Below are 14,542 nucleotides of genomic sequence, written 5' to 3'. Positions count from 1 at the left end.
AATCGTTTCTAAAGTTCGATTTTATTCATTCTTCGGTTACACCCAAAGTGGTTGCGTCAAAAACGATTAGAAAGATATTTGTAGGCGAGAAATTCGCTTGACATTCCACGAAAATGAACTTAAAATTATAACGCTTCGAAATTTCATTCAAATAAATAAACCCTTTTTGAATATTATTTGCGATGAGGTAACCTTGTTTTAAGTACATTTACCTTTATGCACGATTAAAATCCACGTAATTCATGATTTCCCGGTATTAATCACCCCGAAGGCGTCTTGAGATCTCATAAAAGGTGCGTCTAATGAAATTTATAAGGTATTTGTGGTCATCGTTGTGGTCATTGGAGCAAGGTTAAAAGAACCGCACCTAAAATTCCATAACTTAACTTGCAAAATTAATCTAAATTAAATTAATTATTTTTATTTTGACTTTATTGATTAAAATAATTTGATTTTAAACGGAATTAATTTATTTTTGAATTAATTTAAAAGAAATAATTTTATTTTAGCGCCATCTAATTAAAAATAGCTAAACTAAAAAGAATCGTTTCATCGTTAAAGTAGATTTCTACTACTTATAAGAATTTGTTGTTATAAAAACGTTTCCTGTTTATTTATTACGTCGTAAATTTAAATAATAATTTTTAAACCGTTTTCGTAACGGGGTATTAATAGTTCGGCAATATCGTAAATTATTCGTTTTAATTGTGCCGGATTTAATTTTCGAAAGAACTTAAAGGCCATAAAACGGCCTTTATTATTTTTAAATCATTTTCCGAATTGCTGACCGAAATGACCGTTTTAATATGTTTCCTTTGTATCTTTACGAGGTTATCTTTTCGTTGCAAAACGTTGCGACAACTTTAGCGCGCTCTATTTTTGTTTTCAGTTGTAGTCATGCTTTAGGTATTATCTGAACGGAAATAAAACACAAAGAACAACAACGATGACAGGTGTATACAGATATTTTTTTTCCCCTTTAAGATTTATTGTTGGGAAAGTTTTCAATGTATGGTTTAATGTTTCTTTGTTTTACTTTTTATGTTAGAAATAGTCTAATAGTTTCTTTTTAGTCAGTTATAATATCTATTAATTGTATAGTGGAGCCATCTATGAGTAGTTAAAAAAAATAAAATGACATATTCATTTTGATTTTTGACAAGTTAACGATGTACGTATGTATGTAGTTTCATTTGGGGTGAATTCCTGCACAGCACTTAGGCCTCAATTTGCAGTTCATTCAGGGACCAAAAAACCAGCCCAAGGATTTAGTGAACGTTAATATACTGGGTGATTCTCAAGTTATACGCGTAATTGTATTAAAACTTATTTAGTTTTCTAGATATCCATCAAAAATTTTCTTTCAAATCTTATATTTCTCTAACGAGGAACTTATGGACATGGTATTCACCAGCAAAATTTCTTGTGCTTGCGGCTCCTCTCTGTGCAGAAAGGTTTCTAGATAAATATCATCTTTTTTACGTGTGGTGCAACGTGGTAAGCAAAATAGCAATATTCGACTGAGGCTTGGGCCAGATGAAGGCCCAGTTACACGATATTTTTGTTACAAAGAAGGTAATGAAGCAAATTAGAACGTTATTTTGAAGCATTTAAATATTAAATATTCGGAAGATAATTAGCAAATCCTATCAGTATGGACGGCTCAGCCCAGTTCACAAAAAATGATTCATTCCTGATCTACTTCTTAATAGCTGAGAGGAAGTACATCTCTAAATTGGTGAAATTTAGAAAGCTGAGGAACCCTGCGGAAGACTGAGAAGCAATTTCAGGATCTACTCGTTACTGTAAAAATAACACCAATAAGAAAGAGGAAATAAAGTACTTATCACAGCATTTATTTATAAAAACGTAGTGTCTCTTAGATCATTTCAAAATACCGGAGAGTCTCCAGAACGAAATTACTAGAAAGCTGATAGAACTAGAACTATATTTCCACAACTTATGGAAATTCGGACCAATACCAAAGTATGTAACCTATACCAATATAACCTATATTGGTGAATACCAAAGTGGCAGATCTACAATTGACCAATCCATCAGAATAGAAAAGGTGAAGTGACAAAGTTGATAAGTTTGATATTCAGCTTGTCCAATGTGGAAGAAGTGGTTTTTAGGACGTGTAAGTCTGAGAGCGACCTTAATTCCCTTTTTTGAGGCATAAAACCTCTTTAGTTTTCTTTTACGACGAAATAATCATACTTTTCGCCTGTCTATGACCTGAAAGTTCTTTCCAGCGTAAGGCAACCTTTGAGACCTGTTGTAGGTGGCTTTTTTGTACTTCACACTCGGGTTGGGGTCCATGAAATGGCGTCCTTGCTACCTTTTTGGCCAAGCCTTTTCATTTCTTCGCCCCTGGCGAGTTCTCTCAGGTATGCAATGGGTAGTTTTGCTGAAAAAAGTAGTTTTGCTATCTTGGAAAGATGGTGTCTGAAATCATAAAGGGAATATCTCCGTTTCTAGTGGTTCTACGAATAAAAACTTAAATAATAAACCGAAGAGAATGAAATTCTGCATAACTTTTAATGATTCTAATAAATATCTTTATTTTTACAATAAATTTTCAAATATGTTATATACAGGTCATCCACGACAACCGTCCATTAGAACTATACGGGGTTCTGGCCAAAATTGCGTTCTCTTCGACTAAAATATTTTCAGATTTCTTGCATTTCCGGTTATACCGGAAGTCGCCACCTACTTTATTTTTTTAAATGGAACATCCTGTATATTTTTACATATTTGGATTTCTCTGTTTTCTAGGTTTATGAATAACTTTACGTTTTGCAATTTTATTCGGCCGTTCTCGAGTTATTCGAATTTTTCTAGAGAAATCTGCTCCAGCAGACATTTGTTAAAAAAATCAGAAATCACTCGATTTTTGGGATATCAATTTAGGATTCAGAACATGCTTAAGCAACATGATGGAGTATGTTTTGGTGCCGAGTACGACTGTCTAGAGCGTTTGGTCACTTTACTATGGCACGTTAACTTTTGCGAAACTTAGAAGTACAATAACTTCATTTTTTTAGATGACATTTTATTACTTAGTCGTCTTCGTCCCATATGTCCTATACCTAACATTTATAGTTTGGGAGATAATTAGGTTCTTTCAAAAATGCACACATATCATAACGATATTTAACCTAGTTTGCCATGAATACTAGTGTGACTTAATAAATAACCAAATGAAGTGGAGGTTTGAAAATTTGCAGACTTGTGATGTTTGATGCCAGCTTTTTAACTAAAATATTTTCAGGTTCCAGGTACTTGTGGTTACAACGAAACAGGTGACAATTTTCATATTTCAAATGAAATACCCTGTATTTTATTACATTTTTGAAATTTTTATTCAATTTTAGGCCACATGTATGTTACATACACATAAGTTGAGTCATTTTTGAGATTTTAATTTTTTGTAATCAAAAATGTTAACTAGGCTAAACGCACCAGTGTTCTAGTCAGTGTTTGACCGAGCCATAGTATTTTTCTTGTAGATCCCTCTGCCTTTACATAAAATGATCAAAACATGATCAAATACACATCTGATTCATTTAAAGTTACTTACCCTTCATATAAAATATAACATCATGAAGTAATATTTGTTAAAAATTAAAAAGGAAAACAGTATTTCGCATTTAGTGTTTGGCCATTATATAGCCAATATATTAATATTCATTTTATTATTTGTCCATACTATTTTGTTCACAAAATACATTCACACAATATCTTTTAAAACAGGAGCAAAATATTCTTGACTTAACTTTTCACCTAAATTTTATGTTTTCCAACTGGGTTTTTGTAACAGGAAAACCTCTATTTGCTTTGCTGAATGAAACAACCATTCAACCAGTAGTTTTTCTTCATCAGAATTTAAAAATGCTGGTGGGTCCATTTTCCTCTGCATTGGCGTTTTTCCTTTTACTTTATAAATAAAAGTTGACTTTGGTACATTAAACATCTTGGCTGCTTTTTCATAAGATAAACCCCTACTTCTTGTATCGTGAGCCATTTGAAGATCTTCTTCACTATATTTAAACTTAGGCTTCGTTGTCATATTGGTACTGAAAAAAGTTAACCTGATGCATATTTGCTAAATTTTCCATCTAGATTTTTAATGAAGATTACAAATATGTCAAAATCGAGGTTGGCATTTTAAATCTGAAATTAGTTATCATATAATAGACATATGGACAACTTCATGGTGTTCTTTCATCATGTATTTTTTATTAAAAAAACCTTTAAAATGAGTCCAAACATGATTTATCTCAAAAAACAAAAAAGAGAATAAAAAGTATTAACCTTGAATGTTTCTAGTTCTCAGTCTAGTGTTAGTTCTAGTTTTACACTAACACTATCACTAGAACTAACATAAGACCTAGAACTAGAATCATTCGGGTTTAGCCGTCTTGAAAAACGTGCGGCTAAATCCAAATGTTTCTAGTTCTCGGTCTAGTGTTAGTTCTAGTGGTAGTGGTAAGTAGCGCTAGTTAGCATTAGATATTACTATGTTGTATATTTTTATTGCACAAGAACTAGAACTAACTAGACCTAGAAATATTCGTGTGTAGCCGTGCTCCTAAAAATAATTTTGATGTTTTTTGAAAGAATTTTCGGCCAAGAAAAAACTTTCAGGTGTTAATGCCAACACTTATTTTATTATTATATTCGTAATCTTTATAAAATACCCTTTAAAATGAGTCCAAACATGACGCATTTATCTCAAAAAACAAAAAAGTTAGAATAAAAAAGATTAAACCCGAAGTTAGCAACAATGAAGATAGCAATTTAATCTTTAAATATTGATACCAACCTTAATTTCTAATTTTTTTTATTATATTTTTGTTTTTGTAACAAATTTTAAGACATTTTATAAAATTAAGAATATATCAACATGACATTGACATTTCAAACCGGAAGTTGCTTATATCTCGAGTAATATTAGACTTAAACGCATCATGTTTGGGCTCATTTTAAAGGATTTTTCACGATGATTACAAGTATATCAAAATTGAGGTTGACTTTTCTAACCGGAAGTTGACCATAACTTCATTAATATTGAAGATAAATATGTCGTGTTTGTTCTCATTTTAAAGGATTTTTAATGAAGATTACAAATATGTCAAAATTGAGGTTGACATTTTAATGTGGCTGAAGTTACGAACCCTAACAACTATATATTGGGACAAAATAAAATGTGTATATAATTAACAATAATTAAACAGCTTAATTTGTTTTAATAATTTTTTCAGATTAATATCATTTGATTATATAATTAACAACAATTTTGTCTAATGAACAACACAAAAAACAAAATATATACCCTATTGCTTCTAATTAAACTAGAAAAATGTACATTTTACCTGACAACTTAATATTGGGACAGTGCAAAGTAACTTCCATAAAAATGGAACAAATTAAGATAAGTAACCTGTGGAAATAACTTAATATGAAATGTTAAATTGCCGGTTTGTTCCAAAGCTTGTAACATTGTTGCTGTTGAGTAAATCTGTATTTATCAATTAAAATGGTGCGTGGTATCTCTACAGGATCAAAAATCCGTGAATTAGTGATTAAAAATTATTGCCACAATAAAACAATACGTGAAAAAGCAGATGAACTTAATATTCCTAAAAGCATAGCGTGGAAAGTAATTAAACATTATGGAGAAAGTTAGTTTCTGATAGAAATAAAAGAATACTTGTAAAAATCTGCAAAAAAGGACGAAGAAAAATAACAGAAAGCCAGGCTTACATGGGCAAAATCTAAACTGTCTTGGTAAGCAGAAGACTTTTCCAGGATAATATTCAGCGATGAATCGATATTTGCAATAAACATGAGGCATTTCATAAAGATTGTTTAAAACGTGTAAAATTTCTGAAGGGAGTAATCATTTGGGGCTGTATGACAGCTTCAGGATAAGGATGCTTTGAATTTATTGATGGCACCGTGAGCGCCGCAAAATATCAACAAATACAACAAAACAGCATACTACCAAGTATCGTGCAGTTAAATTTTGGCGAAAATTACATATTTCAGTAGGATGGAGCGGCTTGTCATACGGCCAAAACTAGACAAAAGTGGTTGGCGATCAAAATATTAATGTTCTGTATTGGCCTACCAACAGTCCAGATCTGAATGTAATTGAAACAGTGTGGCACAAAATGAAACAAACTTTCAGGAATAACCCACAACGAATATTACCAGAACTTAAAGCCAAAATAAAACAAATTTGGCATGGATTTACTCCTGAACAGTGTAGAACCTTAGTGAATTCCATGCCCAACCGAATTCAAGCGGTTATAAAATCTAAGGGCGATGTTACTCCATATTAGAAATACCCAATATGTCCCAATATTTAGTTGTCAGGCAAAATTTACATTTTTATAGTTTAATTAGAAGTAATAGGATATGTATTTTGTTTTTGTGTTGCTCATTAGGTAAAATTGTTGTTAATTGTCTAATTAAATGATATTAATTTGAAAAATGTATTAAGTATGTCCCAATATATACACTGTTGGAAATAATTCACGAGCACACCCTGTATAATCTGAACGCGTGTGTCTAGCGCAATAAAATTTGGTATCGAAGTAGTACTAAAGTAGTGTAACTTACTCTCACATGGAGAGCGGCACAACTCTGCTGGGAGGAGAAACATCAATAGCGAGAGTATCCCCCGTGAGCTTCGCGTACCATCGCTACACGACGGGGCATGGAGTCTATAAGTTGCTGTATTGTAGCAAAAGGGATGGCCAACCATGCCACCTCAACTCGCCTCCATAGCTCCTCAACGTTAGACGAGGAAGCCGGATAACGTAGAAGTCTCCGACCAGTCATTTCCCAAACATGTTTGATCGGATTCAGATGCGGAAACCGAGCTAGCCACGGAAGCATTCGTATACGGTGCTCTTCCACAAAGGTCTGTACAACACTCCCGATGTGCTGTCTTACGTTGTCGTGCATGTATAGCAGACCTGGGAGCCACCGAACGTAGTGAAGCACAACGGACCATAGCACCTCATCTACGTATCGTTGACCCGTCATGGGCTGCTATACACGCAGCAGACGTGTACGTCCATCATGTGTAATAGCACCCCAAACCATAATGCTCGGTTGTCGGTGGATAGGGCATTCTTGCACGCACTGCTCGAGTAGACGATCACCACTTCTCCGACGAACTAAAATTCGCGCATCACCTGTGCTCAATTCGAATCTTGATTCGTCGGAAAACAAAATGTCCCTCTACTCGGCAACCCACTAATGCCTAGCGTTGACCCACTCGTGACGTATGCTGCGGTGCTCGGATTTTACTGGAACCCACTGTTTCGCACGACGCACGCGCAGTCCACTATCTACCAAACGCCGCCGTACAGTTCTCGTAGTGAGTGCACCTTCCCCTGATGGTGGCCAAACAGCTCCAAGTTGCCTTGAGGAGGACTCAACCGACGCTGAATCGCTGAGCACAAGAGCGCGATCCTCGTATGCTGGGGTCACGCAGAGCCCTCCCGGCCGCGGCTGAAGGTACCTATGTCCTACCTCAGACCGTTCTCACCATGCCCGTTGCACTGCCGATAACGACCGGTCGAGACGACACGCAATTTCACGGAACGATACACCCTCAATGTGCATACCCTCAAACATTCCTCGCTCAAACTCGTTTAAGTAACGCGATCGCCCATCCATTGCGCACAGAGTACGATAACAATGTGGTTCCTCACACCACACTAAAAACGACCGGTATTTTCCATCCACTTTGGTCTCCATAGCGACGGAATGTTCCACTTGGAAGAGCGGCTCAGTCAACAATGCCGCGACGGAACATCTCGAAACTCGATGAATAAACTCGTCTACAGTAAACCTTTGTACTCCGCAAATATCATGGATTTATCTTCACGCGTTCAGATTATATAGGGTGTGCTTGTGAATTATGTCCAACAGTGTAGTTGTTAGGGCTCATAGATTCATATTCGAATCTGTACCAGATTCAGATACATACAATTTGTCTGGTCAACTGTAATTATTACAGTTGACCAGACAAGTATTGAACATATCAATTGAAAAATCGTTTTCTGAAACTAAAGAAGTTGTAGCAATCTGCGACTATCCTAGATAATTCGAATAGACCCTCTAGTATGTTCTACCTTTACCCCCAGATACGTAGAGGCAGAGTGATGAATATTTGAATACTCATCGATTTCAATTAAAAAATTAAAAATTATTTTCTCAACAACTAAGGACTGCAGCACCCTGGGACTAGTCTAGATTATTGCATTAAGTCCTCTGGTATCCTTTTAGCACACCAGCACCCCCAGATTTGCCGTAGGGGCCGAATTTTTTAATATTCCTCGTTTTCAATATCAAATTTAAACATTATTTTCTCAATAACTAGAGACTGCAATAAAAAGCATTAACCTTAAATGTTTTTAGTTCTCGGTCTAGTGTTAGTTCTAGTTCTACACTAGCACTATCACTAGGACTAACACAAGAACTAGAATCATTCGGATTTAGCCGCACGTCTCTCAAGACGGCTAAACCCGAATGATTCTAGTTCTAGGTTTAGTGTTAGTTCTAGTGACAGTGGTAGCATAAGTTACGCCAGTTAGTATAAGATATTACTATGTTGTATATTTTTATTAAACTGAAACTAGAACTAACACAAGACCTAAAAGAACTGTTGGCTCATCTGATAATGTAATATTAAAATGAAAACTTACCAAAATTGACTTGATAAAAATTAATCATTAAACAGTTAAGCGCCAATTTAGACCTAGACCAGGAAAGTTTTAGATAGATATTACATAGATATTTTTAAATATAATTTATACTGATTAAATATTTCAAAATTTTAATGTTTTAACTTTTTTCGTGTTATTTTTTTAACGTTATCATTGACATGTGTAAATTGGTTTAACATATTTTTTCATTAAAACGGCGTCACAAACAAAAGCAGGGATTCATTTAGGAGAAGTTAATTAGCGGAATGGTTCATTTTTGTATCCTAATTTTAACCGGGCCAAGGATCCCATCTTCTTTATTGAAATTACGGGAATTTTTTTAAATCACCGAATTCTCGATAATAATAAAATTTCTTCATTTCTCTTTTTTTTTTAAGGATAATCGCATCGTTCTTAATTTTCGAATGAGTAAGAAGACAATTTCAAGGTTGTTTTATCGATTATCGCCCAGGAAATCCCATCCAATTCAAATAACCTTGACGATGGCACACCAAGAAGCAATAATCACCATCAAAAGAATTTTTTTTCGTCTAATTCAATCAGTGAATCAAGAATGTTTTAACGTTGCGGTTAGATCCTAACTTGCAAAAGAATTTCAAACGACCTCTGGATTCTTCTTGGAGGAATCCACCAGCAATAGATTCTGTGGCGTTCCTTCGTAGGCGGAGCAGAAACAAGAAGCAAAGTTAACCTCCTCCGGCAGCAGCAGCAACAACGACGAAGAAGGAGTTTTGTACGACCGCAGAGGCCAGTTACGAAGTGGCCACCAGCAGCCTAAGGAGGCTTCGGGGAGTGCGCGTTTGTGTGAGATCCAGGATGATGTGAATGTAGCAGCGATGTTTACCAAGGCAAACTTATACAACACCCTGTTATTCTTCACGGTAAGCTAAATTATTAATTTTTTTTTAAATTAATTAAAAATTTATTTTGATTCGAATTGATAACGATAACTGACTAAGGTTAACTTATTTAATGAATACACCTACTCACTAAACAGATAAGTCGCTAATTGATATTGGCATTTTAATATTTATTTACAGAACATTTAAAACCCAACCCAACTCCAAAAATATTTGTTTAACACTTTGCTTATTAACACGGTAATAATAATATTAATAGAAAATTAGTCTTTGTTTGAAGATTTTGAACATTTTTTTCCTTTTGGGTTGAGATTAAGTAAGCAATGATTTTAAAAGGAGTTAAAAATGTCCATTAAGATAAAAATCAAATTTAATTTTGATGTGGTTACATTATTTTCGATTTCATAATTTCATAACTGGGCAAGAGTGTGTTAGTACTCGTTGAACCTTCGATTCGACCGCATAAATCGGGGCGGTCATGCTCTATATACTTTCGTTATAATTGCGTTATGGATCTTTTGTTGGCAATAACAAACAGAGATAATAACTAATACATGGGTACCACGGATGAATGAATTAAATTTTTACTAATATCAATGTTGAGAAAAACGGGATTTTCGTTTTCATCGCTCTAAAAATATGATTTCTCAGAATCGACAGGTTCAAACTATTAAAAATTGTTTGGTTCCTATCTATTTTTATTATCTAGGAAATTATCTACAGTTTGATTTTGTACTTTTCAACCGGTTTCTATTTTATATAGAAATTAAGTCTAACTAAAAACCCAAAAAACACTTTAAAAATGAAAAAAAGTGCTAAAAAAGATAGATTAACTTCATTTATAAAACTTCAGATTTAAAATGTCAACCTCAATTTTGACATATTTGTAATCTTCATTAAAAATCCTTTAAAATGAGTACAAACACGGCATATTTATCTTCAATATTAATGAAGTTATGGTCAACTTCCGGTTTGAAATGTCAACGTCATTTTGACATATTCTCAATTTTTATAAAATGTCTTAATTGTCACAAAAACAAAAATATAATAAAAAAAATCTAAAATTAAGGTTGGTATTAATATTTAAAAATTAAATTGCTATCTTCATTGTTGCCAACTTCGGGTTGAATGTTTTTTATTCTAACTTTTTTGTTTTTTGAAACAAGTGAGTCATCTTTGGACTCATGTTAAAGGTTTTTTTAATGAAAAATACATCATGAAAAAACACCATGAAGTTGTCTATTATATGATAACTAACTTCAAGTTTAAAATGTCAACTTCAATTTTGACATATTTGTAATCTTCATTAAAAATCCTTTAAAATGAGTACAAACACGACATATTTATCTTCAATATTAATGAAGTTATGGTCAACTTCCGGTTAAGAATGTTAACGTCAATTTTGACATATTTGTAATCGTCGTGAAAAATCCTTTAAAATGAGTCCAAACATGATACGTTTAATTCCAATATTACTCGAGATATAAGCAACTTCCGGTTTGAAATGTCAACGTCATTTTGACATATTCTTAATTTTTATAAAATGTCTTAATATTTGTCACAAAAACAAAGATATAATAAAAAAAATCAAAAATTTAGGTTGGTATTAATATTTAAAAATTAAATTGCTATCTTCATTGTTGCTAACTTCGGGTTTAATGTTTTTTATTCTAACTTTTTTGTTTTTTGAGGTAAGTGCGTCATGTTTGGACTCATTTTAATGGTTATTTTATAAAGATTACGAATATAATAATAAAATTAAAGTTGACATTAACATCTGAAAGTTTTTTCTTAGCAGTGTAAAATGTCAATCTCAATTTTAACATATTTGTAATCTTCACTAAAAATCCTTTAAAATGAGTACAAGCACGACATATTTATCTTCAATATTAATGAAGTTATGGTCAACTTCCGGTTAAGAATGTCAACGTCAATTTTGACATATTTGTAATCGTCGTGAAAAATCCTTCAAAATGAGTCTAAACATGATACGTTTAATTCCAATATTACTCGAGATATAAGCAACTTCCGATTTGAAATGTCAATGTCATTTTGACATATTCTTAATTTTTATAAAATGTCTTAATATTTGTCACAAAAACAAAGATATAATAAATAAAATCAAAAATTAAGGTTGGTATTAATATTTGAAAATTAAATTGCTATCTTCATTGTTGCTAACTTCCGGTTTAATGTTTTTTATTCTAACTTTTTTGTTTTTTGAGATAAGTACGTCATGTTTGGACTCATTTTAAAGGTTATTTTATAAAGATTACGATTATTTAGTTCGTTTTTTTTCTATAATACTTGTCAAGGCAAATTTTTTAGGGTTTCTGGTGGTATTAATTAGAACCTTTATAAAATATATGTTGTTTTCCTGATTTTTATTAACATTTTCAGTAACTAAATAGTTGAGGTTAAAATACTAAAAAAATTTAAAAATTTCTAAAAAGCCACCTCTGCATAGAGTACAGTAAACCTGTCTTTGTCACTTTCTATTTCATTGTTAATCGAACTTGCCCTATATCATCGTTTCTTACCTATCTATGTAATTCAGAACCATTCTTATAGCTTCTTTTGACTTTTTGAATAACGAAGCTCAAATAAACGTCAGTGTGACATATTTGTTCCTAAACATGATAAAACAAAACTCCCTGTTAACTTTGAACTTAGAAAACGAACTATAGTAATAAAATTAAAGTTGACATTAACACCTGAACATTTTTACTTAACGGTCTAAAATGTCAACCTCAATTTTGACATATTTGTAATCTTCATTAAAAATCCTTTAAAATGAGTACAAACACGACATATTTATCTTCAATATTAACGAACTTATAGTCAACTTCCGGTTAAAAATGTCAACGTCAATTTTGACATATTTGTAATCGTCGTGAAAAATCCTTCAAAATGAGTCTAAACATGATATGTTTAATTCCAATATTACTCGAGATATAAGCAACTTCCGGTTTGAAATGTCAATGTCATTTTGACATATTCTTAATTTTTATAAAATATCTTAATATTTGTCACAAAAACAAAGATATAATAAAAAAACTCAAAAATTAAGGTTGGTATTCATGTTTAAAAATTGAATTGCTATCTTCATTGTTGCCAACTTCGGGTTTAATGTTTTTTATTCTAACTTTTTTGTTTTTTGAGATAAGTGCGTCATGTTTGGACTCATTTTAATGGTTATTTTATAAAGATTACGAATATAATAATAAAATTAAAGTTGACATTAACACCGGAAAGTTTTTTCTTAGCAGTGTAAAATGTCAATCTCAATTTTAACATATTTGTAATCTTCATTAAAAATCCTTTAAAATGAGTACAAACACGACATATTTATCTTCAATATTAACGAAGTTATAGTCAACTTCCGGTTAAAAATGTCAACGTCAATTTTGACATATTTGTCGTCATGAAAAATCCTTTAAAATGAGCCCAAACATGATACGTTTAATTCCAATATTACTCGAGATATAAGCAACTTCCGGTTTAAAATGTCAACGTCATTTTGACATATTCTTAATTTTTATAAAATGTCTTAATATTTGCCACAAAAACAAAAATATAATAAAAAAAATCAAAAATTAAGGTTGGTATTAATATTTAAAAATTAAATTGCTATCTTCATTGTTGCCAACTTCGGGTTTAATGTTTTTTATGCTAACTTTTTTGCTTTTTGAGATAAGTGCATCATGTTTGGACTCATTTTAAAGCTTTTTTAATGAAGATGACAAATATGTCAAAATTGACATTGACATTTCAAACCGGAAGTGACTGTATCTCCATTAATATTAAAGTTAAATATGTCGAGTTTGGACTCATTTTAAAGGATTTTTTATGAAATTGACAAATATGTCAAAATTAATAGTTGAAAGTTCGAACTTTTTGGTTTTTTGAGAGAAATGCGTCATATTTGAACTCACTTTAAAGGTTATTTTATGAATATTTTATGAAAATCTCTAAAAACGATAAAATGTCGCTTAGTCAAGTGATGTATAACGCGGTCCAATTAAAGTTAACTTTCATGAATTAATAGTAATTAAAGTTTAATTCATTAAAATCCTTTTCTGTATAAAATAAAATAAAACAATTCATAACCTTGCCTTTTAAATGGAACGAATTAATTTCAAAGTTATGTTATAACTTCGTCGTTTCACAACGTTTTTACATATTCGTTCCACATCATAATAATAATATTGGAAAGTCTAATTATTGCACCTCATCTTCCGGAGTCGCTTAACCAAAACCTTTATTAATTCTTGCATTCTTTATTAATTCTTGCAACTATTAAGTCATAAATGACAAAACCATAAAAATTGTTATTAGCCTCGTTAAACTAATTTGGGTCATGTGCGTTTTTGTAATTTACTTATGCATTCTATAAAAATTACAATAGCATTGAAAGAATGAAATCGTCCCGTAAATAATTAAAGATAACAACCCTTTTAATGAAAATGTTGTTTTTTGCTTTCAATTTGTTATCTTAAAATCCGTTTTGAAACGGCGATGAAATCCTTGGAACCTCCAAAACTCAAACATTAAATTAATCCCAACATTAAAGTTATTTTAAAATGTTATGCACCACTTGTGAAAGTAAATAATAAGAAAACTTGTTAACCGTGATAGCTTTAGTTACAGTCAATATCAAGGAGAAGTAATTATACGGTAATAAAAAAAGTATTTTGCAATTTCTTCTTACAAGGGTTGATCAATCAACATTATTTTCTTCAATATTACTCTTAAATAATGTTCCGTTCTAATAATGATCTCCTAAAGGCATTTTCGAAGTAAATTGAATTGTAATTTTTTAAGTTATAACAAGTTGTAACCGGCGGGCTAAAATAGTTGTCGATTACCCTTTAAAAGCGACAATGAGGAGTGCCTCAAAGCACGGAAAAAATGTGATATCGCGAAAAA

The 14,542-nt window shown here is 32.0% G+C and overlaps 1 protein-coding gene across 1 annotated transcript in view; it reads left to right on the top strand.

Moving 5' to 3' along the window:
- LOC111420585 (nuclear transcription factor Y subunit gamma) overlaps positions 1-14,542 on the top strand; it is an 83,771-nt gene that overhangs the window by 43,726 nt on the left and 25,503 nt on the right. The window contains exon 6 of the mRNA XM_071195425.1: positions 9,131-9,634. Coding sequence (XP_071051526.1) covers positions 9,590-9,634 — 45 coding nt within the window. The 5' untranslated portion in view covers positions 9,131-9,589. The remainder of the gene's footprint in view (positions 1-9,130; positions 9,635-14,542) is intronic.

This window comes from Onthophagus taurus, chromosome 3, assembly GCF_036711975.1.
Source record: "Onthophagus taurus isolate NC chromosome 3, IU_Otau_3.0, whole genome shotgun sequence".
NCBI classification, from domain to species: Eukaryota; Metazoa; Arthropoda; class Insecta; order Coleoptera; family Scarabaeidae; genus Onthophagus; species Onthophagus taurus.
This window is presented reverse-complemented; position numbering and strand designations above follow the sequence as displayed.